The sequence below is a fragment of the Mirounga leonina genome, unplaced genomic scaffold (assembly GCF_011800145.1).
Source record: "Mirounga leonina isolate KUSES-001 unplaced genomic scaffold, KU_Mleo_1.0 Mir_92, whole genome shotgun sequence".
In the NCBI taxonomy this organism is placed as follows: Eukaryota; Metazoa; Chordata; class Mammalia; order Carnivora; family Phocidae; genus Mirounga; species Mirounga leonina.
The window spans coordinates 10071765-10093620 of record NW_023270852.1 but is presented as its reverse complement, the minus strand read 5'-3'; the positions used below and the strand labels follow the sequence as shown (position 1 = coordinate 10093620).

Genomic DNA, 21856 nt, shown 5'->3' with positions numbered 1-21856 from the left:
GCCCCACTCCCCTCCAGCTGCCAGAAGTGAGGACAGCAGGGGAGCCAATAGTGCTGCTGTAGCTAGGAAGGGAGGTATTTCAGCTTGAGTATGCAAAATCACGTATGTTTGCAATATATGCAAAATCACGAGTGAGGGTGGGGTTTTCAAGCAACAAACATTTATTTAATTCCTATTTGCCAATCCTGAGCTAGGGCCTGGGAGTACAAAGTTCGGTAGGACAAGACTCTAGTCCTCTAGGCACCAACAGTCTTCAAAGGGAGGCAAAGAGGTAAACTGGCATTTTCAATACTATGCTGGAGTTACAATACTAGAGGTAGACACAGAGTATGCAGTGCAAAGGAGAAAGGGAACTAACATCTGCTGCCTACTTCTTTGTGTCAGGCACTCTATCAATTTTATTCCATTTAATTATTCCCTGATTATTGTTAGAGGCAGGTACTGATATCCCCACTTAACAGAGGAGGGAAAAGACTCAGGGAGATGGACTTGTCCAAGGCTCTCTCCCAGTCTACATCAGAACCAAGAATCAAACAATGTTTGGTTTGAAAAAAAATCTGGGATTTTTCTGCTATACCAAATCATTTTCTGCTATACCAAAATCAACTAGCTTCAGAGAGCCAAAGGTTCACTGGAGAAGACTTCTGAGCTGGGTCTTCAAAGAATCCTGGAAACCAACCAGGCAAAGGGAGTCAGGGGTCATGTTAAGGGCACAGAATATCTTGAGCAAAAGTGAAAGGGGGGAAGTGGAGGAAGGGGGAAGGAGAACACCGGAGGATAAACAATTTGTTACTCAGGAAAAATAGCAAGGAAAGGATCAGGTTTGTGAGTCAGAGCAAAAAGCCAGAACTTCATCAGTAATCTTTGAAGGGTCTTAAGTAAATGACCTGATGGGATTTGCATTTTACTCTGGAAAAATGGTTTTATGGACAGGCAGGAAGTAAGGACATCTTTTTCAAGAGCCTCCTAGAATTCAGAGGAGAGAAAATATGGTTCTAAGCTAATTTAGTAGCAGTAGAGATGGAGAGAAGTAAATGAGTTCTAGATATTCTTAGGAAATGTTAGGCAGGACTTGTGGATTGATAAAAATATATTTAAGAGGTGAAATCAGTAGAACTTATTGACAGTGGTAATAGGGAGTGGGAGGTGGAGGAAAGGAGAGTCTAAGATAATACTTAGGCTTCTGGCTTGCTTGGAAGAAGCATAGTCTCATCTACCAAGAAGGAACACAAGAGAATGGTCTGGAATTGGGAAGGAGGGAGATGAAGTATTGAGTGTCATACACCTTGCATTTGAGGTATCAATCATCGTCTGATAGAAAGTCTGATTTACGGAGGGGTAGACGAACCATGAGAGATGATGGACTCTGAAAAACAAACTGAGGGTTCTAGAGGGGAGGGGGGTGGGAGGATGGGTTAGCCTGGTGATGGGTATTGAGGAGGGCACATTCTGCATGGAGCACTGGGTGTCATGCACAAACAATGAATCATGGAACACTACATCTAAAACTAATGATGTAATGTATGGGGATTAACATAAGAATAAAAAAATAAAAATTAAAAAAAAAAAAGTCTGATTTAGTGAGATGGTGACAGCTGTGGATACAGGTGACTAACTTGTTCCAGGGAACACTGGGTAGATTGAGAAGAGCAAAAGAGTAAAGATGAAGCAATCAAGTATACCAACATTCAATGAGGAAGAAGAGAAAGAGAAGGAAGAAGAGGGAATGGTCAGAAAAGAAGTTAAGCCCTGAAGGCTAAAGAAGGAGAGGCAGTGGACAGCTGTGACAGAGAGCCCATAAAGCAAAGGCTGGGAAGAGTGCACTGGATGAAGCAGCAGGACGGCCATTGCTATCATTGTCAGGGGAGGAAAGAGGGAAAAAGTGAGAGCAGAGGTCTCACTGCACTGAACTGAGGAGAGAACATGAAGTGAAACAGTGTACACAGAGAGCATAGACAACTCTTCGAAAAAGCCTGGTTGAAAAGAGGAAGAAGAAATGGGGGGGAGTGAAATAGGGGGGTTCGGGGGTGCCTGGGTGGCTCAGTCATTAAGCGTCTGCCTTCGGCTCAGGTCATGATCCCAGGGTCCTGGGATTGAGTCCCACATCGGGCTCCCTCCTTGGCGGGAAGCCTGCTCTCCCTCTCCCACTCCCGCTACTTGTGTTCCTGCTCTCGCTATCTCTGTCTCTGTCAAATAAATAAATAAAATATTTAAAAAAAAATAGGGGGGGTTGGGGGGTCCCAAACAATACTAGTTATAGCATCTATAGAGAAACATGAGGCAGGAGTAGGGAGACGTGAGCGTGATAGAGTAGGGTAGGGTTGGGAGTCAAGTCAAGCTCACAAAATTTCAGGGTTAGGGAGATAAGCTGTCTGCAGCAGTCTATGGTTGAGGGTTCAGCAGGGCTTCCAACAGTGCAGAATAAGGGACCAAGCCACCAGCTATGGGGCAGGGGATAGGTTCACTCTCCAGCAGGAAAGGGTCACGGGTTGATTAGTGTCTTCAGCAGAGCTGGGAAGTTGGGTGTTCCCCAGCCTGTCACAGGATCCCAGCCAGGGCCAGAGCAGAAACCCTGACCCTGCACCTCTTCATTCAGACAGGACTCATGGCAGCCATGGGTTACCTAGGGAGAAGGTGGATATCAGATCTGGGCCTGTCTGTACCAGTACTAACAGACTAAGCCCCCTTACCTTGTATTTACATTTCAGGACCCCGTCAGAACTGCCCTCAAGTTCATCTTTGCACTCCCCATATTCATGAAAATGTCCACACCCTTCCCTTCCATACTCACATCAAAGAGTCCTGCTCCACGCTGCTGGTAGAGCCTTGGGTTGAGAAAGCCAAGAGGGGGGTGGCCATTGAGGATTCTATGTTCATTTATCAGGGACAGGACCCCACCAAATACTGGAGTAGAGGCCTATAAGAGTGAGGGTGTAAGTAGAAGTTAGGGGTTCAGAGTGATTGGATTTGGGGGAGGGATGTTTGAAAGGATCAGAGGTCTCTGAGGAGACAGGGGTTCTGGGTGCAAGGTCTTAGTAGAGGGTGAGCATAGTTCCTGAGTGGGGGCTTGGAGCCAGGCTGATTCTTACCGAGGTGCCAGACACCCATGGAATGGGCACGCTGTTGCTGACCACCCAGTAGCCATCGGAGAGTGCAGCCACATCTGGATAGGCACGGCCACTGGCATTGAAATAACTGGATGGTGGTAAGTGGGGACTGGAGCTCAGGAACTGGGCTACAGCTTCCTCCTGAAAGATGTTGTTGAGTGAGTACTGTCTGCTGAACTGAGGATCCCTCCCACCCATCCATCCATCCAGACACATACACATACCTGGTATGAAGGCTGTGGGAACACATTGCTGAAGCCACCACCACTGATGTAGTCAACGATCTCATTTGTGACTCGGAATGGATTCTGGAAGGATGTGCCTCCCACTGTGGTGACATAGGGGCTGAAAGCAGAAAACAGCACTCACACTGTATGGGTTCCAAGGGGACTTCCAAAATGTGTGGAGATGGGTAAGTGTGGGCTCGCTTTGCTAGAGGGGCTGGACTCTGGGGGGAAGCAGGTACATGAGAAAGACTAAGAGATTTTGAGCCCTCAAGGCATGGCCTGAGGTGACAGTGCACACTTTTGTCTACAGAACATTCACCAAATCTTCTACTAAAATGCCTGGGAACTGAGAAGAGGAATACTGGGAACTGCATTCCACTCAGAAGCCATGGGGCCTAGACATGTAGGAAGAAGGGAATGCAGCAACCAGAGCTGGTTAAACTGAGGTCTTAGCTACAGGAGCACCTGGTGGGGTCAAGGCAAAGTTCTAGATCATGCAGCCGTAGATGAAGATTGGTGGTCACAGGTAAGTAGTGGGCTGGGGTGCTTACCTGGAGGCAGGGAAACTGGGACGGAACTGGTGTCTTCCAGAGACAGACCAACACCCAGCCCCACTGTCACCTGGGAGAAAGACCAAGTTTAGCACTCAGATTAATTGGTCAGAGCTTGATATGTGGGTTCAGATGTCAGAGAAGAAATTCAAGAGTTAGTCATTACTGCAAGAGGTCTGAGTTTAGAGGTCAGATCAATGGTCCCTACTGAGTTCAGATTGTAAGTCAGCGATCACAAGGGTCCCCGTGGGGTCAAAACTCCTGAGTTGAGGTAGGGTCTAAGTTTAGAGTAGGAGGTCACCTGAGGCAAAGAGCAGGGTAAGACCCCGAGCGGCTGCCTTCATGAACTCCGTGTTGACCCGCTGGGTGTAGGCGCTGCTGAGGGAGTCCTCGTCATCCCCATAGCTCACGGTGTGCACGTGCGGCAGGGCTGACTCATTACTCAGCAGCAGGAGCCACTGCAGGAAGGGCTCCTGTGACTCATGTCGGCCTGGATTTGGGGGGAGGGGAGGAGCACAAGGGCGGTCCTTTGGGAGGTTGTCACGGTCTCCCTCTAGCTCATGGGATTCCCTTGAGGGAGCAGTGAGCACCACTCACGACCACCCCTCTCCCCACCCACCAGTCCCCTTGGCAGTACCAGGGCTACTGTAGACCCAGGTGGAGATGTTGGCGCCGGCACTCATCAGGTATTCCACGTCTAGACTGGCCTCGATCCCAGCCCGGCCCCAGCCCTGCTGTCCAACCACACGGGCTACTGATGCCTGGTGTGCAAATTTCCCACCGAAGAGGCGCATGAACTCAGCCAGGTCCGAGTCATGGAAATACTGCTCCAGGAACTACAGAAGGATTCAGATCAGGTATCATGGGTCAGAGGATGCAGCCCCAAGGTCAGGCCAGGGGACACTATTCCAGATAGGGGGTGAGGACCCAGGGGAGGAGTGAGAAAGCAAGCCCCAGCCTGGGGAGGCATCTTGGGTAGGGTGTCAGGACCCTGGAGCTCTCTGTCCGGCTCACCTGGGCACAGGCTTGGCTGTTGTTGGTTGTGCCAGAGCCCACGTCTTGTGCTGTCAAGTTGTATCGCTGACGGATCACGGATGGGGTCACCCCCAGGTGCAGGCCAACAGTCCCTGACACCTGTGGCTCTGGGCGTTGCCTCAGGGATGATGTGGGGGGAAAGCGGTGCAGCCCGCCCACTGTGGGGAGGGGTCAGGCTTGAGGAGGAGATCTTTTAGACTCCAACCCCCACTTTACCACAGATCCCACCTCAAACCCCCCCATGGCACCTAAACTTTTCCAGCCCCTGGTTCTGCCTGCTTCAAACCCCACCGACCCCACTGGGTGTTACCAAAGTCCACATGAGGGGCCAAGGCCTTCGGCAGGTGGTATGGACGTGGGGACCTTATAACATGGATCTCTGCAGGTCCCCCCACATAGCGATGAAACTCAGCCCCAGGGAGCAGCAGTTCTGCCTGTCTGGAGGTCAGAGATCAGAGAACAGAGGTCAGAAAGCAGCACAGACCAGAGCAGAGGAGGCTACCTGAGCATTACTGCTCATTCTTGTCTCCCTGTGTGTTAGCTCTCACCCACAAGCTCCCACCAGCTTCTCAGCTCTCTCCCATTGGGGTGACTCATCTCCCTGATGGGATGATTGGTACCCTCCACGGGGCAATCCTTCCCTCTCACCGGACACTCAGCCAGCAAGTCAGAAAGTCCTGTGTGGTCACTGAGTGGCAGTTCCGGGCTCCAGCTGCCAAGAGCCATTTTTGGACTGTGCGGAAGGTCAGTGGTGATGGCCGGACCAGTTCAGCCACATCCTCTAGGGTCAGGTATTTTCCTGCAGGGATTCAGTAGAGGATCTTGACTTCATTCATTGCTTTTCCAAGTTGCCCATTTTGGACCTCAGCCAGGACATTGGGACTTCCCAGGGAACCTGGTACAGGGTCTTGAGGGATAGGTGGGAACTTTCTAGCAAAAAGGCAGGCTGTGCAGGTACAAGCTATATTTGGGAGCCAGGAGAAGAAAAGGCTAGGGAGACTTGGAATGCCATGGCCAGAAATATGGATTTATCCTAAAGGCCAGAAGGTTGCAAATGCTGCATCAGAACATGTATTGCCATAATCATAAACAACAAATGAGATTAAAAATTAAAATTTCCCATATTAAGTTTATTTCCAGTAAAAGTTCTCAAAACTTTCAGAACCAATTATAAAGTGACATCTAATTCAGTTCCAGTCTTCGTACTTGTTGATTTTAAGCTTAACGTGATGGTGAGTCACTGTTTTCCTACAGAGTGCCATGTACACAGCTCCAGGGTGAATCTGAGCCTTCCCCCTCACACACATACCACTGCCACCCAACCATGAAGGGCTTCATGCAGGGGAGGGACACTATCCAGCATGACCACTGGAACAGAACACTGTTTGGGAGCAGAGTAGGGGGCAGGGTGGGGAGTGGGGTGAACCACTCCAGACTGGGCAGCAGTCTGGGTGCAAGAATAAACAAATGGGTGGGCGGTAACAAGCAATGGTAGAAAGCAGAGGACTCCAAAGGCTCTTTCAGAACCAGAACTGGAGATGATAGCTCTAGAGTCTGACTGGAGGAGGAAACAGGCATGGGTTTGAGGGTGGGGAAAGAATTTGAGTTGATGAGCACCTATCTGTACTGGATACTACGTCCCATGTGTCTGGTAAGTAGTAGCAGAATTTGAGTCCAGATTTGATCACACAGCTTGTGCTCTTAACTTTCAGGTTTCTAGCCTGATAAACATAGGTGGGGAGTTTTGGGGGAAGGAATTTGAGTGAGTTTTGGACAGTTTATTTCCTGTTCACTTTTTTTTAATTCAGAAACTCTTCAATGAGGGCCACTGCCATTCAACTGTCCTATATCACCACCTCCCTAGGCACCAAGGGCATGACCCTGACGTTATGTGCGCCATCCCACACTCAGCCCAGCCCTGGAGTCCCTTCACTGCATCCCACTTCCCAGCCCCAGTCCCTATTTCAATAGGCACCATAACGAGGAGAGCCAGGATCCGACACAGCCTGCACCAGCTCGGACAACGTTTCCACGTTCTGCTGTCTCAGGGCAAAGGTGAGACTCAGCTCTTCCTCGTAGTCTACACGGCCCAGGGACACCCAGCCTGGGGGCAACCTGCAGGGTCAGAGGTCAGGAACATGGCCTTTGTTAGTGTGGGGATGGGAAATATTAGTCATGGAAGGTTCAGGATTAGGGGCTGAGACCTGGGGTAGGATCCCAGGGGCAGATACGGCTCACAGGAGGTGAATGATTGGGGACTGAGCCTGGGAACCTGGGGATAAGACTATGGAGTGGGTACCAGGAGCTGGTAAGGGGGTGAGGGAGGCTGGGCCAAGACAGTGGGCATAGGACAGGGCATAGGGAAGGGGGCGGTCTGTGCTAAGTCAACTCACGTCCGCTGCTGGTCCGGCTCCGGGCTATAACTGCATTGGCCAGCGACTAAGAGGGCAAGGAGCCCGACGAGGCTGCAGAGGCGGCAGGCGGGTTTCAGCAGGGGCCGGGCTGCCACTGTATTCCCACCCTCCAACCTGACCCCCTCCTCCCGGGGCCCCCTAATTTCTTACCAGGTTCGGAGTCTCATTCTGCCTTTCTGGAGATCCGCTGTCATGTGACAGATCACATGAGCCTTATAGTCTACCGCGAGCACCAACACCACGCGGCTGCGGGGAAACTCGTGCCCGTGCTGGCTCCTCCTTCAAATGGGTGGTCCTAAATGCTGGAGATGGGTGGGGTTGCCGCCCGATCCTTCCTCTGCGGCCCCGCCAGCACTGGGTTCGTCCGGGCTCCAGACGCCCTCCCCGACCCCCGCCCGCACTGGGTTCGTCCCGGGCTCCAAACCCCACCCCACCCCACCACCGCCCCCCACCCCCGCCCCGGCTGCCGGAGTCCAGCTGGCACCCACCAAGGGGTGTAGGGCAGTGCTTAAGGAAGGGGCCCTGGGGCACACAGACCCACAGACCAGGGTTCCTCCTTAGCTGTATGTTACCGGGAAAGCACCCAACCTCTCGGAGCCTAGGTTTCATTTAGAATACGGAAGCGGCTGTATTTAAAGTGCTCTGCCTCACAGAATTGCAGTGAACATGTACAGAGATAAAGCAGGCACACCGCTCAGCAGAGAGCCTGGTGTGGCAAAGGCTCAAGAGACGTGAGCTCTTGTTCTATGTGGACCCTCAGGCCTAGAGCTGGCCATCCCCAAGATCTTTCCTCACCCAGCCAATCCCTCTCTATGTCAGTGCCTTAAGGAAGCCCCTGCTGTCTGCCTTCTGTCTGGCTTCCCAGCCCTTGTGAGTAGGAAAGGCCAACTGCAGACATGTGACACTCAGCCTCAGGCTCGGCTTGGGCTCCCAGTGCCATCCCCACCCTAGATGCCTGTGTCCACCACCCCTCTGTGCCCCCTGAGGTGTCCACAATGTATCAGATGCCTGGCAATCATCCCCCGGCCCCACGGCCCCCACAGAATACAGCCAGACACTGGATACAAACTGCAGTTTATTAAGGCTCCAGAGTGAGAATTGGCACTTGGTTCTGTGCAGGGGCAGGGGTGTCAGTGGAACCCAAAGGAGCTGGGCCCAAATAGGTTGGAGGGACCTCCCCCATCCCCCTACCCCCCAATAAATAAAGTCTCAGCTCCACCTCAGGGTGCTGGTGCAGGGCAGGAAGCCCTCACTGAGGAGAACCCAGGGCTGCTGCCTCCTTCATATTTCTCCCCGCATTGGACCTGGCCCCAGGTCAGTGCCCAACAGAGCCTCTGTGGCACTGTGCTCTGATGGGGCAGGGTGAGATGTGGGACCTACCCTCACTGGAGGGGTTTAGGATGGGGAGCTGGCCTCCCCCGTGGTCAATCATGGTCCGAGGCTGCCCAGGGCAGGCTCAGATGGGGCCTGCATTGGGGACGCTGTGCGCATCCCAGGTCGGGGCCCAGCCTGGGCCACAGCTAGATGTGCAGCTCTGTGTCATCGGGTGGCTCCAGGCCGGACTCTGCGCTGAGTGCTGAGGCTGAGGGGCCCTGGGCCACCCCAAATGGCGAGACAACGGGTGAGCGAGCAGCCAGAGGAGACAGTGAGGGTGAGAAGCTGGGAGACATGGCAGCTGAGGATAGGGAGCCTTCGTGGCTGATGGGGGAGCGGTGAGAGGCTGGTGGGAAGATGGCCCGGGTTGCTGCCGTGCTGGCTGGCTTAGGGGGCACAGACTTGGCTCCTGGGTGGGCCACAGCAGTGATGAGGGGTGGTGGGTCAATACGGGGAGCCGGGGGGCATGGCCGAGCTTCATCCTTGAGCCGGGCAATCTCTGTGAAGACACTGGCCAGTGGCTGGAACTGAGGGCACCAGCTCAGCAGGTAGTCCCAGTTATAGCTGCCACGGAGCTCCTCCTCACCAGCCACAATGGCTGTCAGTGCACCTGCCACACATGGCTTGCCATCTGCTGGGAAGCCATAGTCCCCGGTGGGTGCAGGGCTCAGGCCACAGCCCCCCAGGAAGGCTGTGGCAGGGGCTGGTGGGCCCTCTTCTCGGTACAGAGTGGCTCCTGCACCTGGCAGCAGCAGCCCTGCCTTGCGGCCCTTATACCAGGTGTCAGGGGCAGGTGGCTCGCAGGATGTGTCACTCAGTCCATCTGCATCCTGCTGGATGCCTGAGTCGGGGCCACGGGCAGCCAAGGAAGAAGCCACACTGGCCACACGCGGGAATTCATTGATCATGCGGATCTCGTCATCCTCTGCAGCCTCTGCTGAGCCTCGACCACTGGAGTGTGAAGGGTCCAAGGAGCCACCTCGGGGGTAGGGTCCTCCAGCTCCTGGCCCACCATAGCTGGGGAGAGTCTGGTGATAGAGGTGCTCTGAGGGTGGTGGGCTGGGTGGCTCTCGGCCTAGCTTCTGCAGAGAGCCACTGGCCAGAGGCGCTGCCTGTGACATCGGACCAGGTGCTGCCTCAGCCTTGCGGCTACGGGCCCGCACCAGCCCTAGGACCAGGGCTGCTAGTGCAAGCACCACCACAACTCCCAGGGAGGCCGCCACAGCCCCCACCAATAGCAGGTTGAGGTCGGGTGCCAGGCCTAGTGCAGTGTGGGTGATATCCACAGTCACGGGCACTGTGGCACTCCGGGAACCAGGCAGAGGCCCCCGTGCCACCACCTCCAGCCTCAGCTCCCGTGGTGCCTCACGCCGTGTCCGGCCTCCACTCCCAGAAGTGCCTGTTCCGCTGCCTGGTGCCCGGCTGTCCACTCGAAGGTACAGGGCACCTGTAGTCTGGTTGATACCAAAATAGGGGGAAGAGGTGGCAAGGGAATAGAGCACCAGGCCATCGGCACCTCCATCCTCATCTGTGGCCTGCACATGACCCAGGCTGTAGCCACGCCGGGCACCTTCTGGCACCTGGAAGTGGAAAGCCGGAGCCAGGAATACTGGGTCATACTCATCCTCCCCTGTCACCAGTACGGACACAGTGACCGAGGCTGAGAGATTCCCAGCATCCACAGCACCCACCAGCAGCTGGAAGCTTCCTGTGTGCTCATAGTCAAAGGCCACTCGTGCCCGCAACTCCCCTGTTGAGCTGTTCAGTGCAAATGCTTCACGGCCCTCAGGCCCTGGCCCGGCCTCCAACAGGCTGTAGCGGAGCCTCCCAAAAGCCCCAGCATCCCCATCAATCGCATGCAGAGTGGTCACAAGAATGCCTGGAGGCTGGTTCTCTGACAGGCTGGTGCTGAGCAAGCTCAGTGGGAAGACTGGGCCATGGTCATTCACATCCTGGACCTCGATGGTCACTGGTGCCAGAGCAAAGTGTGCCCCAGCAGGGTCGGCAGCCTGCACTACAAGCTGATGTCGAGCCTGGGTCTCACAGTCCAAGGGGCGGGCGAGTCGCAAGGCACCTGAGCTCTCATCCAGTTCAAAGAGCCCAGAAGGGTCACCTGAGCTAAGGGTGAAACGCACAAGGCCATGAGGACCCGGGTCAGCGTCAGAGGCCTCCACATGCAGCAGCTCAGCTCCAACAGGTGTGTCCTCGGGAACCGCCATGCGGTAGGACGCTCGAGTGAAGACAGGGGGGTTGTCATTGACATCCAGCACAGTGACGGTGACAGGCACGGCTGAACTGCGAGAAGGCTGCCCCCGGTCAGCTGCAGCCACAGTTAAGTTGTACTGGGTTAGGCTTTCAAAGTCTAGAGGCTCAAGCAACACCAGGCAGCCCAGTGCCCGGGGGCCTAGTCCATTACCTTCCTCAGTCTCAGCCAGCCGGGGTTCCAGCTGGAAGACTCGGCCCCGGTTGCCACTGACAATGCTATAGTCCACGGTGGCATGGGTGCGGCTTCCATCGGCATCCGTGGCCTCCAGGGTGAGCAGGGTGGAACCAGGGGGCAGATCCTCAGTCACAGCCACACGGTAGTGTGGCAATGTGAAGCTGGGGGTGTGGTCATTCTGGTCCTGCAGCTGCACATGCACTGTGGCTCTTGCTGCCCGTCCTGGCATCCCATGATCTCGTGCTTCCAGCACCACGTCCACCACTCCTGGCCCCTCCTGGCCCAAGGCCACTGTCCCCACTGTTGTGAACAAAGTCCCTGAGATGAGAAGGGAATGGAGAGAAATATGCATTCAGCAGACGCTGTAGGTGAGTACAGGGGTGATCCTTTGGGGGGCCTAAGAAATGGCTTTGGAAGTCAGACTCCAGGGAATGGCCTATGTGCTGGGAATTTATGGAATGGTCTCCAGGATTCACGAAATGGCTTCTGGACATGCAGTCAGGACAGAGCTTAAAACAGAGACAAAGGAGGGAAAATGTTCTCACTGGGTCAGAGATCCAGGAGTTAAGAATTCAGGCAAATTCTAGGAATGGAGTGAAAATATGGCCCATCATGGTCAAAGATAAGGGGTCAGATACTGGGAAGGACGTACCATTGTTGGAGTCAACACTGAAGCCCTCAGCAGGGGAAGCTAGGTGGTAGGAAATGTGACCATTGGCACCTGAATCCCGGTCAGTGGCAGAGACGGAGAGAATGGCACTGCCTGGAGGTGTGTGTTCAAGCAGTGTCACCTGAGGAGTGAGGACAAGTGTTTATGGCTGTTTCCCAGCTGCCCTATTGTCCACTCAGCCTATGTTCTGGAGCTTGGTCCCATGAGCCCTGCTTGGCATCCATGCCAGCTTGAAGCCCATACTCAGTGTTCAAGCTGCCCACCTTCCTCCATTTCTGGGCACAGGATGAAGAACCTGGACATAGCTCCTAGGACTTGGAAGGCTGGTTTGAGATGGGACCCTCCCATCCCCAGGGCTCCATCCTCAGGTCAGTTCCAACATCCAGCCCACCTCAGACACTTCTAGCCTTGCCACTTCCTTCCAACATGAACAACCCTGGGCCCAGGTGTGGGGTCAGCTGGGGACATCAGTACCTGGTAGAGGCTCTGTGAGAAAGCAGGTGCATTGTCATTGACATCCTCCACAAACACTGTGAGGTTAGCATGGCCCTCATGAGGCCCATCATGTGCCAGCAGCTGCAGGTGATAGCAGTCACGTTGCTCAAAGTCCAGGGGGCCCGTGAGGGAGAGGCGGCCTCCATAGCGACCTACACTGAAGGGATCCTGGGGTCCAGATGGGCTCAGCACGTACCACAGCACCGGTCCTGAGTCCACATCATTCCCTGTTACCTGTGCAATCTCTGAGCCCAAAAGTGCATCTGCAATACATGGGACAAGTGTGTTTGGCATGGTCCAAGACACCCCTGGAGCCCCAGGGTGGGGTAAAGTGCTGCCCTACCACCCTCTCTACCTCTCACTTTCCCGAGCCCTCACCTTCTGACACTCGGAGCTCCCAGGGCTGGGGAATGGTGGGGCGATTATCATTGGTGTCGATGACCATCACCGTCAGGGTAGCTGAGCCCACCAGGGCTGGGCTTCCTCTGTCTGTGGCCATCAGTACCAGCCTGGACACAGAGCACAATCAGAGGTGGGGCCTGGGGATAAGGGAAAACCCTGGGCAGGGCTAGGAGGACTCACGACAGCCTGGGGGCCTGGGGGCCTCAGGATGTGGCCTAGAGATTGAGAGGGATTCAGGGCAGGGCTTGAAACTGGATGGAGCCAGGATGGGGTCTTGGAACCTACAGGGCCAGGCCTTACCGTGTTTCAGCCCAGATCTCACGGTCCAGGATGGCTGTGGTAGTAATAGTGCCTGTGCCTGGGTCTACATGGAACAAACCCCGTGCTGGTTGGGATGCGGCCAGGCTGTAGGAGATCTGTCCACTGGGGCCTTGGTCCAGGTCATCTGCCTCCACCTGGTGGGAGGAGGAGGCTGCTGGCACTGGGCTGGCCACAGACAAGTCTAGCCAGCCCTGCCCCCCATCTTCCCATCACATCCCACACCTGCAGCAGAGGTCCCTCCAAGGGCCGGGACTCAGGCAGGAAGGCCACGTAGTGGGGCCGCAGGAAGCGGGGAGCATTGTCATTGGCATCTTGCAGGGTTAGGGTCAGCACGGAGAAGGCAAAGACTCCCCCACTCTCCGCTTGCAGCACCAGTCGCAGTCGTGGGCTGGTCTCAAAGTCCAGCCCCTCTGCCGAGCGAACTGTGATGGCTCCTGGGGGGAGGCAGAAAGCATCAGACAGCCCTTGCTTGCCCTGGAGCCTCCCTCTCTGATGCCCCTTCCTCAAGGGCAGCCCCTCCCCAACCAGGGCCTTCTCGGGCCCAAGGAGGAGCACCCCCAGGAGCCTGTCCTCTCACAGAGCCCCTGCTCCTGCCCCCTACCTGTACTCGGCTGGATGGAAAATGTCCCTTTCTCATTCCCACTGAGAATGCTGTAGGTGATTGGTCCACTTGAGCCCCCTGCATGGACAGCCTTAGGGGAGACAATGGGAGTCCCTGCAGAGAAGATGGTATTGGTTGGACCGTGAGCACTGAGGGAGTTTACCAGACATTTTTAGTGAGTAACCCCAGCCCATCCAGGGATACAAAGCTGGGAGGCATGGTTGAGGACCCACCTGGGGGCGCATTCTCACGGAGCATGGCTTCACTACTAGCCCGAGGAAAGCGGGGTCCACGCTCAGACTCCCCCTGCAGCCCAACAATGACCACACCAGTGGCAGAGCGAGCTGGACGGCCAAGGTCGGTGGCCACGACGAAGAGGACACGATCCCGGGGGCCCAGGGCTACAGGTGAGCGGGCCACACGTATTTCACCAGTGTAAGAGTCCACGGTGGTGCCAGGAGGTGGCGTGCCTGCCAGCCGGTATAGGATGGAGGCATTAGCACCAGCATCACGGTCTTCAGCTCGCAGAGTGGCCAGAGCCAGGGTCGGGGTGCTAAGGCTGGGGCCTGGGCGGGGCAGGTGCAGCCTCAGGGGACTGGTGGGGAAGGTGGGTGCATGGTCATTGACATCACGCACGGTGATGGTGACAGGTACCGTGGTGCTCAGGGGCCCAGCAGCTGCACCATCCACCGCACTCACAGAAAAGGCATAGCTGGGACACTGCTCTCTGTCTAGGGCTGTGGCTGTGCGTAATTCCCCAGAGCTGGGCTCCAGCAGGAAGGCTCCTGCTGCACCTGTACCCAGGTAGTAGGTCACACGGCCGTTGGCCCCAGCATCAGGGTCATGAGCCTGTAGCTGCAGCAACAGGGTCCCTGCAGGTGCATCCTCAGGCACCTCCACAGAGTAGGCAGGCACAGGGAAGGCTGGGGCATGGTCATTGGCATCCAGCACTGTCACTGTCACAAGCAGAGTAGCACTGAGAGCTGGCTGGCCTCCATCCCGGGCCTCTATCCGCAGCTGGAATGCTGGCTCCACCTCTCGGTCTAGTGGCCTCATGGTGCCAAACTCCCCAGAAGCTAGGTCTAGGACAAAGGCTCCTGATGGGTCCCCATCTGCAGAGAAGTACATGTGCACATAGACAAAGATGTGTCAGCCCATGGGAGTGAGGGTGATATATAGGCAACAGCAAATGGGAAGGGGTGGAGGGGAGAGAAACTGGGAGAAAGGAAGAGAGGAGAACCACAGATGGTAAAGGAAGATACTATAAAGCAGCTGTTCTCAGAGTGTGGTCTGGGAACTCCTTTCAGGGAGTATATAATCAAAACTAGTTTCATAGCAATACTAAAACATTATGTGCCTTTTTAAATTCTTAGTATCTCACAAATGTAGAGTCAAAATGCTTCCATGACAAGTGATGACATCACTTGTATAGTAATGGAATGTGTGCTTACGAATTCTTATGTCTTCTAGAATATAGATACAAAGTTTAGAGCATAAACGTGTATTTTCAAAGACTTATTCAGTTTTTTGTTGCTGTTGTTGTTTTAAAGATTTTATTTATTTATTTGACAGAGAGAGAGGAAACACAAGCAGGGGGAGCAGCAGGGAGAGGGACAGGGAGAAGCCGGCCCGCTGAGCAAAGAGCTCAATGACGTGGGGCTCATGGGGTTCGATCCCAGGACTCCAGGATCATGACCTGAGCTGAAGGCAGACGCTTAACCAACTGAGCCACCCAGGTGCCCTGACTCATTCAGTTTTTACTGGCTTACTTTTAGTTACACCTGCTATAATCTTTGCAATCTCACTGCTGTCCAACAAACTATTTGAACTCCTAATATTTCTTTGTGCCTATGAAGAAATACAGTAAGCAGGATACTTCACTGGCTGTTTTACAATGGTGTTTTAAGATTTTTCTCAGCTTTAATATCTAATATACTAAATATTGATGTAATGTGTTTATTATACATACATATTTGTATTATGTTTGTTATAATATATTATTATATCAATAAGTACTGATATCATATAAACAAAAACTCTTCAGGGTTCTCAAAAATTAAAAATATTAAGGGTTACTGAGACCAAAAAGTTTGAGAACAAGTGCTCCACAGGGAGAAACAAGAAAGAAAAAGAAAAGAAACAGGAAATAAAAACAGAGACACAGAGAGACATAAAGAGCTGAAGAGGCATAGAAAGAGACACTTAGAAACACATATATGCATGATTGAAAAGGTAGAAGACCAAGGAAAGGGAAAGGAAACCCAGACACACTGAGGCTGACATAAGCCCACAAGGAGTAAATCTGGGCAAGTGGTGCTAGATTAGCAAATGTGGGACATTTCTCACCCAGGATGTGGTACTGCAGCTGCCCATTGGCTCCCACGTCTGGGTCAGAGGCCCGCAGCACCGTAAGGGTCTGGGGGTCCTGACCCTCTGGCACCTCCAGGGAGAGGTGGGCACTCCCAAAGGTTGGGGCATGGTCATTCTCATCCTCCACGGCCACTCGCACTGTGACATGGGTCAGCAGCGGGGGTGAGCCCCTGTCCCGGGCATACACTGTGGGGAAGCAAAATCAGTAATATGTAGCCTGCTCCCATCCATGGATAAACCCACACCACACAGCATTCACACATGTTCACCAGGTGCACATATGAACCAGAAAATGTCCATCTCTCCACACTCTGCAAGCACATGGGTGCCTACATGTGTACATGCACACATAAACATACATGTCAGAAGACTTTTTTTTTCCCCACTTCCCATACTTAGTGCAAGAAAGATGTATCTTGGATTAGTGGTAATGTGACAGAAAAGGCACTAAATAAGGTATCAAAAGATGTGGGTTCAAGTCCCAGCTCTACCGCTTCCAAGCTGTGTTAGCTTGCATAGGTCACTTAACCTCTATGGTCCTCATTATCAATATGCTTTTCTGTTAGATGGCCACAGTATAATCTGAGGGAATCCTAAAGGACAGAGCTGTGGCATTATGTATTTAAGAGTTTGTGAGATCACAACGGTAACAGCCTAAAAGTCAGATCACCTTGCAATCTGCCCAACTCTTGCCTCCCCAAAAGGATCCAAAAATATAACAAGCTGTGCTATAATAGGTGGAAGCTTCTAGAGGGTAGTTTGGGGGTTCTGCTCATGTAACACTGGTGCTCACAACACCTCAGGCTTTTGGGGTCCTGTCAATGTGTACCTGTCAGGTTGATCTCCTCCTGCTCCTCGCGATCCAGGGCCTGAAGAGTCGTGAGAACTCCAGTGTCTGGATCCAGGGAGAAGCTTTCGCCAGAGATGCCTCCATAAGTCACTTGCCCATTGGCCCCTGAGGAGGGGCAGCATGGAAGGAGATCAGAGGGTAAATATACCCTTTCTTGCCCAGTGACCCTCTCCACTCATCCCCTCAGGTCTTACCCAGGTCTGGGTCGGTTGCCCGCAGAGTGAGCAGAGAAGTGCCAGGCGGGCTGTTCTCACGCAAGAGGACGCTGTACTCCTGCTGCTGGAAAGCGGGTGCCTCGTCGTTGACGTCAGCGACACTGACAGTCAGGAGCTGCGTGGCTGAGCGCGGCGGGGAGCCGTGGTCGGCGGCCACCACTGTCAGTACGTGCTCAGCTCGCTGTTCCCGGTCCAGGGACCGCACCACGGACAGCGCTCCTAGGTGAGCGGTAGGGCAGGTTGGAAGGAAACCTCAACACTCTCTTCCCATCAGCACCCTCCCTCGCCCCAACCTCCTCCGGGCCCAACTCACCGGTGCTGGAGTGTAGCCGGAAGTAGCCGTCCCCGCCAGCTGCCAGGCGATAGGACACGCGTGCGGCTTCGCCCAAGTCCGGGTCCCTTGCTACCACGTGCAGCGCCACCGGCCCGGGCGGCTGATCCTCGGGGATGCGCACACGTGAGGGCGAGGCGAAGACGGGCGCGTTGTCATTCTCATCCGTGACAAAGACGCGCGCCGAGACGCGCGCTGCGCGCCGGCGGCTGGCGTTGGCGGGCCGGTCGGAGGCTTCCACGAGCAGCAGCAGGGCGGGTGTGGTCTCCCGGTCCAGGCCTCGCGGTGCGCTGAGCGCCCCGGTGCGCGCGTCCAGGCGAAGCGCGGGCACCGGCGGCTCCTGGCGCAGCAGGCGGTAGCGCACGTCGCTGTTCGGGCCCGGGCCGTCGGCGTCCGACGCGCGGAAGGTGTACAGCGCCGCGCCAGGATCCGGGTTCTCCGGCAGCGCCAACGCCAGCGGATCGCGCGCGAAGGCCGGCGCGTGCTCGTTCTCGTCCTGCACGCGCACCTGCACGCGCAGCAGCCGCGCCCCCGCGCCTCCCGGGCCCTCAGCGCGCACAGTGAGAGCGCGCCACGCCGGGCCCGCCTCGAAGTCCAGGGGCCGCGCCAGGTACAAGCGCCCTGAGGCCGCGTCCAGCGCGAAGGTGCCCTCTGGGTCGGCGCCGCCCACCAATGTGTAGGTGAGTGCGCCCACCCCCGCCGGCTCCGGCGACGCCACAGAGCCCAACAGGGAGCCCGGCTGCAGCCCTTCGGCCGCTGTCACCGTCAACACGACGGGCACTGGAGCCGCTGGGTCTGGCTCTGAGGGATCTGCTGGGGGCTCAGCGGAGCGAACTGAGGGAAGCACCTGTTGTGGACGGAAGAGGAAGGACAGAATCAGTGGGACCCGTGTAAAAGGGGTCTGGGCTGGCCGACTGGGTAGCTGAAAGGGTAGTCAGAGTAGCCCGACTAGAGGGCATAAGGATTCTGTGAAGGTGTAGCTCTTGGAGAAGCCCATAGCGGTGGCCAAAGAGAAGTGGACAGATTTAAGGAAGGGCAGCCGTACCTGCAGCAGCAGCTGGAGGCTGGAGCTCCGAGGGGGGCTGCCTTGGTCGTGAGCACTCAAAGTCAGCACGTAGTGTGGCCGCTCTGCTCGGATCAGGGGTGCTGCAGTGAGCAGCTCCCCCGAGTGAGGGTGAAGAGTGAAGAGCTCTGAGCCAGGACCTGGGAACAGTAGAGGAAGAAGGGTGAGAGCTCAGCAGGTCATGCCATCACCACCAACTCCCTTCTCTCCACACCACCCCCCATACCAGTTAGTGTGTACAGGATGGTGCCGTTCTCCCCCTCATCTGGATCCTTGGCCTGCAGAGTCGTCACCAGTGTCCCTGGAGGCACTCGATCTGGTACCTGTGGGGACACACAACTCACCTACAGCTGTGTCCTTCCTGTTCTTGAGTTATCTCAGGGTCAAGTTCCCCTCACTTGAATGCAGGCAGAGCCCCTTTCTTGCTCTCACACCTGTTCCAAGAGCCAGTCTCTCTTACCTATACCTACAGCTCTGTGGGGAGCCCCACTGCCTCTCACACTTTTTCAGGGCAGAGTCCTGCCACTTCACATACCTGTATAGGGAGGCCCCCGCCAGCAGCCCCGGAAGCTTGCAGGAAGCTGGGGCTGTTGTCGTTGAGGTCGAGTACTGCGATGTGCACGGTGCCTGTGGTACTACGGGGTGGGCTCCCCCCATCCTGCACCTGCACCAGGAGCTGGTAGCTGCTCTGCCGCTCTCGGTCCAGGGTTTGGAGTGTGGTCATCTCTCCTGGGAGTGCAGGATAGGGATCATGTATGGGGTAGCTAGGGATGTACAGCCTGAGGCCTGCAGCTAAGAAGCTGGGGTTTAGGGAGTGTGGGAGGGAATGCCAGGGTGAAAGTCCAGGCTCAGTCCTGGTCCTCATGGCAGGGGTCTGGGGATTCTGTCTGGGTATTCACCAGTCTGAGGATGAGGCTATGAGGTCTCAGAATTTGGGCCCCAGTGCTCACCAGTCTGGGGGTGGATGCGGAAGGCCTTGCTGTCTTCTGACAGCGGTCGCAGGCTGTAGGTCAGACGTCCATTGGGTCCTGAGTCTCGGTCAGTGGCAAAGACCCGGCCCACGCTGGTCCCTGGGGGCTGGTTCTCAGCCACAGCCAGGAAGGTGGGCTCCTCAGACAAGCGGGGACTGTGGTCATTCTGGTTGAGGATGCTGACCCTCACGGTGGCTGTGCCTGTCTGCTGCCCCAACTCAGCTTTGGACCCAGACACTGCCAGTACCTTCAGTGTGTACAACTCCTGGGCCTCACGGTCCAGTGCTGCTCGCACCCATAGCCAACCACTCTGTGGTTCCAGGCCAAAGGGGTTACTTGGCCCATCTGCTGCAAGATGGTAGGTGATGGGGCCCCCATCTGGTGCTTGAGCTTGCACTTGCAGGACCTTAGTTCCAGGGGTGGTGCCTGAGGGCAGGTCCACACGGTAGGAAGGGCTGTCAAAATGAGGAGCCAGCCCACGGGTCCCCAAATCCTGTACCACCACCCGTAGTCGAAAGTGGCTGGTGCGGGGTGGGGAGCCTCCATCTCGGGCCTCCAACTCCAGCTCATGGGCTGGCCCCCCTGGGGGCCCCAGAGGTCCCATAAGCCGTACATGGCCTGTAGTGGGGTCCACAGTGAAGGCCCCACCACCCCCAGCAAGCAGGGTAAAGGTGACTCGACTGTTAACACCTGCATCAGGGTCCAGAGCCCGAAGTGTATAGATGGGGGTCCCTGGGGCAGTGTTTGGCGGCAGCAACACTGTGTCTTCAGGTGCAGGGAAGGCAGGGGAGTTATCATTCACATCATCCAGCAGCACACGCACCCGAGCTACAGCAAAAGCCGGGGGCACTCCACTGCCTGCCCGCACCTCCAGCTCCAGCACTGGTCCCAGCAGCTCCCGGTCCAGAGGGCGAAGTGTTTGTAACAGCCCTGAGGCCCCATCTAAGGAGAAGAGTCCTCGGGGATCCCCACCTGATAGGGCAAGGGTCACAGACCCCAAGCGACCTAGGAGAAGGAGAGAGGAATCAAGAAAGAGATGGGGGCACCTATTGAGTTGGGGACCTAGACTCTGATCTCAAGGAGGGCTAAGCACCATCCACACCTGTGTCTTTCAAACTATTAAGGGGAGGGGCAGGTGGTGGCAGAGATGCTGGGTGGCACTACGGTGATACTTCATGGGCCTGGGGATGAAGCAGAGTGCCTGCACTGTGCCCAGGGGTGTGTTGGGGATTTGAACCTGCACGTTTTGTACTGGGGCTATCTATGGTGTGATACTGTAGGGTGCTTTGAGATGGGTTATGTTGGGGTGGCTGGGTAGAGCACCAAATGGGTATAATGATAAATAATACCTGGTGGATTGCGTGCCTGGACTATGCCCACACTGGTGCCTGGTGCCACATCCTCTGGTACAGAAAAGACATACTGTAGTTGCTCAAATACTGGTGGCACAGGGGTTCCAGGCACAATGCTGATGTTGACTCGGGCACTGGGCTCTGCCTGCAGGCCACCTCCATCCTGAGCCCCAATCTCCAGCTGCACCACAGAGTTGGCCCGTCTGGCCAAGGGCCAGGCTACTGTCAACAGCCCTGGGAGAAGGGACAGAAGCAGAGATGTATAAGGAAACAGCACAGAGGTAGAAAGGTTATGGGAAGGGGGGGCAGTACTTCATTTAAGTAGGTGGGAAGAGGGGTCTGGGGACAAGCCCTGAGAATGGGAGGGTCCTCACCTGAGTGCTCATCCAAGGCAAAGAGTGGGGGGTTATTGCCAGCCAGGATGTGGTAGGAGAGTCGCCCGTGGGGCCCCTGATCAGGGTCATGGGCACGCACCCTCAGCACAGCTGTGCCTGGTGTACTATGTGCACTCAGACTGGCAGCATACTCCCGTGGGTAAAACTGCGGTGGGTTGTCATTCTCGTCTGACACAAACACCTTCACGTATACCATGGACTTGAGGCCTCCCTAGGGAGACAGGCAGCCATAAGACAGATGGGCCTTGTCTGGCTCTGGTGAATGCCCTATCCCAACACCCCAACCTGCCCACGGTCTGCCCACTCACCCCATCCACAGCCGTCACTGTGAAGTCAAAGCTTGAGGGTCCCTGATCTCGGTCCAGGGTCCGGGTTGTGCACACATCACCGCTGTGGGCATCGATGCGGAACGGGGGAGACCCTGAGGCGCCAAGTCCGGCCCCCAAGGAATAGGAGAGGAGGCCAAATGGACCACTGTCTGCATCTGTGGCCGTCACCTAGGGAGAGGCTGGGGTGAGTGATGCCCCGTCTTTTTGACAGAAGAGCCAGAGCTAAGTGGCAGTTAGAAGGGGCAGGCCCTGGGCCAACTGGGTGCCAGAGTCTCTGGATGGTGGACACTGAGAGGGGACCAGTAGGACGTGGGCCAAAACCCAACCTCACCACCTCAGACCT

General features: G+C 55.5%; 2 protein-coding genes across 2 annotated transcripts in view; both read right to left on the bottom strand.

Moving 5' to 3' along the window:
* Window positions 1-2167: 2167 nt before the first annotated feature.
* Window positions 2168-7594, bottom strand: TPP1 (tripeptidyl peptidase 1). Its single transcript, XM_034995245.1, has 13 exons — window positions 7485-7594; window positions 7314-7385; window positions 6896-7035; window positions 5569-5719; window positions 5231-5358; window positions 4900-5078; window positions 4523-4721; window positions 4187-4375; window positions 3886-3955; window positions 3332-3452; window positions 3090-3248; window positions 2792-2917; window positions 2168-2623 (listed from the first exon to the last, which is right to left on the bottom strand). Exons 1-13 carry the CDS (start codon window positions 7526-7528, stop codon window positions 2483-2485), a joined length of 1719 nt encoding a protein of 572 aa, XP_034851136.1. The 5' UTR covers window positions 7529-7594; the 3' UTR covers window positions 2168-2482.
* An 802-nt stretch (window positions 7595-8396) lies between these two features.
* Window positions 8397-21856, bottom strand: part of DCHS1 (dachsous cadherin-related 1) — a 35499-nt gene continuing 22039 nt past the window's right edge. The window contains exons 3-21 of the mRNA XM_034995053.1: window positions 21493-21681; window positions 21164-21395; window positions 20787-21023; window positions 19417-20442; window positions 19002-19195; window positions 18693-18789; window positions 18449-18606; window positions 17386-18250; window positions 17052-17291; window positions 16837-16962; window positions 15984-16193; window positions 13871-14749; window positions 13638-13751; window positions 13259-13470; window positions 13016-13170; window positions 12692-12822; window positions 12293-12576; window positions 11801-11939; window positions 8397-11466 (exon numbers count right to left, since the gene is read on the bottom strand). Of these exons, the coding sequence (XP_034850944.1) occupies window positions 8855-11466; window positions 11801-11939; window positions 12293-12576; window positions 12692-12822; window positions 13016-13170; window positions 13259-13470; window positions 13638-13751; window positions 13871-14749; window positions 15984-16193; window positions 16837-16962; window positions 17052-17291; window positions 17386-18250; window positions 18449-18606; window positions 18693-18789; window positions 19002-19195; window positions 19417-20442; window positions 20787-21023; window positions 21164-21395; window positions 21493-21681 (8100 nt within the window). The 3' untranslated portion in view covers window positions 8397-8854. The remainder of the gene's footprint in view (window positions 11467-11800; window positions 11940-12292; window positions 12577-12691; window positions 12823-13015; window positions 13171-13258; window positions 13471-13637; window positions 13752-13870; window positions 14750-15983; window positions 16194-16836; window positions 16963-17051; window positions 17292-17385; window positions 18251-18448; window positions 18607-18692; window positions 18790-19001; window positions 19196-19416; window positions 20443-20786; window positions 21024-21163; window positions 21396-21492; window positions 21682-21856) is intronic.